The following is a 3,603-nucleotide window of genomic DNA, read 5'->3' as shown; positions in this document are numbered from 1 at the left end:
GCAACATAAAGGGCATATATTTATGTCTATCTGAGTTAGTTTGGGCTCAAAACATAATAGCTGCAAAGAGTTTAATTGGTAAAAAACCCGAAGGTCTAATGAATGTCAAACGTCAAACTAACGTTACCGCCGTTGTTCAGTTCACACAGCGCGTGTGTTCCGAGAATGCGGTTGTGAGTCCTGAAAATTTACAGGTGTGAGTTCGGTTACAGAATGCGGTTGTCACGCCCGTAAATAACCGAGCTGTGTGTGAACGTAACCGTATTAAGGACTCAAAAACAGGACTGACAACCGTATTCTGCTGCTGTGTGAACGTGGCCATACATACTGAGCATGAAGCTCCTGGAGTTTAGCGTTTAAGTCTGAGTTTGACTCCTGAGTTTCTCTGCTCCTCAGCTGGGCAAGTTCAGTGTTTAGAGTCTCGACCTGCTGTTGTAGATCCTATGAACACACATACATATAAGCCTTTAATACATCATGATGAGCACAGACTGTTCTAGAGCAATGAATAGTACATACTTACCTCCATTGTCTTCTTTCTCTCTGATTCTTTGTCCATTGCTGACTGCAAACTTTCCTCAACTGATCGAAGTTTCTCATCCTTCTCCTGAATCCTGATAAAGTCAGAAAGTTAAAATATTTTAGCACTCAAGAAATAGTTTCTGCCATTATAAACTCACACTGTGTGCTGTTTCTAAAGTGTGTTTTCAAACAATAACAACTGGCATTGTAAAACTTTACAAACTCTAATTCATAGGCCTGGAGTGGTCACTGGGAGATTTGGGAAAGTTCCCAGTGGCCGCTCATAAATTGGGCCACTTGGACATAAAGCCAGTTTCACACAGGACGCAGAAAGAGCAAGTGTCTAGTTCATTTCAAATGAGAGGCACACAGAAAGAGGCAAATCGCAGGCAGTTATCGTAGTGGCAAAGACGTGTGCTATATTGTATTATAAAATAATATTTATAGCTGCCAAGAAGAGCTGTGCACATGCAAACAGCGGGATTTTGGCTGTAGAAGCATGCATCTTGCTGCTTGAGTGTGCACGTCTCTTTGTTGCATTTTTTTTTTTTATATATTATTATATGGCATATATAAATCCCCAGCTTCTTCCCCGCTTTGCATTTTTTGCACACACATAAACGGAAAAAGCATGTGTTACACATTACATTAATTTAATGACTTATTCATTTGTATGTGGTGTATTTTCAGCTGCACCTATCCATACATTTGACTGCAGAATGATTGCTTAAGACGTTTAGCATGTCATTTGTTCTTGTTGAAACATACAGGGGGCATTAAATTGTCAGGCTGAAAATGGGCCCCACTCTGGCCCTAGTTGTGACTATGTAACTTACTTTTGCTGTAGCTCTTCCAGTGTCTTTTCTAACATTGTCTGGAAAAATGTGGTGGAAAGAAACAGGAAGAATGTGAGTGGGCAGCTTTGGCAGGCGTTAATCACAATACGACTCTCTGTTCTCCACCAAACAATGCCAGTGTGTTGTAGTGGCTCGCTACCTGTTCTGAGGTCTGTTTCTGTACTGCCTCCAGTTGCAGTTTCAAACCTTCATACTCATTTTTGACTGCCTGTTTAAAAAAAAAAAAAACATATGTTAAAGGATGCATTCAACACAACAAACGTAAACCGATTATTTAACTGCAGTTATAAGAGCATTTATGGTGCTTTAGTTAGTTTACTATATTTATATATTAGTATATTAGGAACTAATATAAATATTAAAAACTGTATTTTCTTGTTCACCTTCAGTTCGGCTTCCTTATTGGCCACCTGAATGAGGCTGGACTCCAGCAAGTTCTCCACCACTCTAACTTTGTCATCACGTTGCTGAAGGCTAAGGACACATAACACAACACACATTAATTAATGATCTTTAATAAACAATACGCGTCAATGCATTTATACTGAAAAATAAATTACTGGTTGGAGAAACCTAAACTTTCTCCACATAAGGAGAGCTGTGAGTGTTCATGAATAAACATTACACACTTTCCAAATGTTACTTAGAAATGCAAAATTATAGCTCTAAATCATATTTCATTTAATTTGGAAATTCATTTAGGAATCTCTTGTTAATTTCATAAGTGTGTCTAAACTTAAATTTTCATTCTAATAAAACACACAAACAAACTTGTATATATTATAATCGATTCTTTTTTTAATTTAAGCACTTTTTTATTTGTTTGAGATCAAAATGTCTAGTTTCTGTTATAAATGCATGATTGTAATGTTGTACATCCATTTGTAATATGTAAAACTACTGTTTAAGTTTAGTTATCTTTTTTGTTAATATTTTTAATATTATTGATGCAATATAATATAATCAGTAATTAAGTTTAAATTACTTTTTTGGGTTTAATTTATTATTTGTTTTGCTAAAATTCTCTTTTTAAATATAATTGTTAATGATATATTATACTGGCCATACTATGAAAATAGCAAGCAAACGGTTTCTTTTAATTCATAGATTTTTAGACATTTTTATATCATTGACATTTTAATACCTGCTATAACACAAAAATAATCAGGTTACCGATATTGGCCAGTTTTTTAATATTAGTACAGCACTAGTGTGATAAATAATGCTATTTTGAAATTTCTATGATCAAAAATATAAATATAAAAAATATAAAATATGGTTTCCGCAAAAATATTAGGGAGCGTAACTGTTCAATATTGATGATAAGAAATGCCTCGAGCATCAAATCAGCATATTACAATGATTTCTTAAGAATCATGTGACAGAAGACTGGAATAATTATGCTGAAAATTCAGCTTTACCATGATAGGAATAAATTACATTTTCCAACATATGAAGTTATTTTCAATTTTAATAATATTTCATAATGTTTACTGTAATTTTGATCTAATAAATGCAGAAGAGAACTAGAAAAAAAAAAAACTTACCAACCCCAAACTAATCTGTGAGTAGTTCAATGCATAATTTTTGGAATAAATATTAAAAATTATCATCCATTTTTTAATAAAACATTTTAAACAAGCAAAACATTACGGGTAGCTTGGAAAGCTACTTCATAAGTTTGTAGACTTTGATTGATTTTTAATTTAAATTTTTCTACTATAACACGAAAATAATCGGTATTGGCCAGATTTTTAATATCAGTATAGCACTAGTGCATCTGTATTAGTGCTGGGCGATATACCGGTTCATACCAAATACCGGTGTTTATTTTTCTTATGATATGCGTGAAAGCGTGAAAGTTCAGAAACTGAAGCTGCAGAACTAGTAGAACGTGATGACACAGAAGAACTCATCCACAATATCTACTGACCGCCACATATCCACCGCCCCCTGCCGTCAGCTCCCGCGTCTCACACACACGAGCGCGACTTCAGCGCTAGATTTAGCAACTTTCAGAAGCTTTTAGCGGCTTTTTCCCCATAGAATATATATATACTGACAAACCTATCGATTTTTTTGGATAAACCTTAGCTATGATTCAGTTGGAAGATGTCGCCAGTGCTGCCCCGCGAGCGCGAGGTCTGACTCTCCCGGCGCAGTGTCGTCTCTCTCTGCGTCTGTTCTGTGCAGTGAGCGGCAGAGAAGCATCGCTTTCAGCTGG

At 35.5% G+C, this 3,603-nt stretch overlaps 1 protein-coding gene across 2 annotated transcripts in view; it reads right to left on the bottom strand.

Moving 5' to 3' along the window:
• Positions 1-3,603, bottom strand: part of LOC107733322 (kinectin-like) — a 28,544-nt gene that overhangs the window by 14,301 nt on the left and 10,640 nt on the right. For both annotated transcript variants that reach the window (XM_016544895.1, XM_016544896.1), the window contains exons 16-20: positions 1,763-1,853; positions 1,519-1,587; positions 1,359-1,396; positions 524-614; positions 329-441 (exon numbers count right to left, since the gene is read on the bottom strand). In XM_016544895.1, coding sequence (XP_016400381.1) covers positions 329-441; positions 524-614; positions 1,359-1,396; positions 1,519-1,587; positions 1,763-1,853 — 402 coding nt within the window. The remainder of the gene's footprint in view (positions 1-328; positions 442-523; positions 615-1,358; positions 1,397-1,518; positions 1,588-1,762; positions 1,854-3,603) is intronic.

The sequence above is a fragment of the Sinocyclocheilus rhinocerous genome, unplaced genomic scaffold, assembly GCF_001515625.1.
Source record: "Sinocyclocheilus rhinocerous isolate Xijiao unplaced genomic scaffold, SAMN03320098_v1.1 scaffold3326, whole genome shotgun sequence".
Taxonomy (NCBI): Eukaryota; Metazoa; Chordata; class Actinopteri; order Cypriniformes; family Cyprinidae; genus Sinocyclocheilus; species Sinocyclocheilus rhinocerous.
The sequence above is the reverse complement of the archived record's forward strand: the minus strand, read 5'-3'. Positions and strand labels throughout refer to the sequence as shown.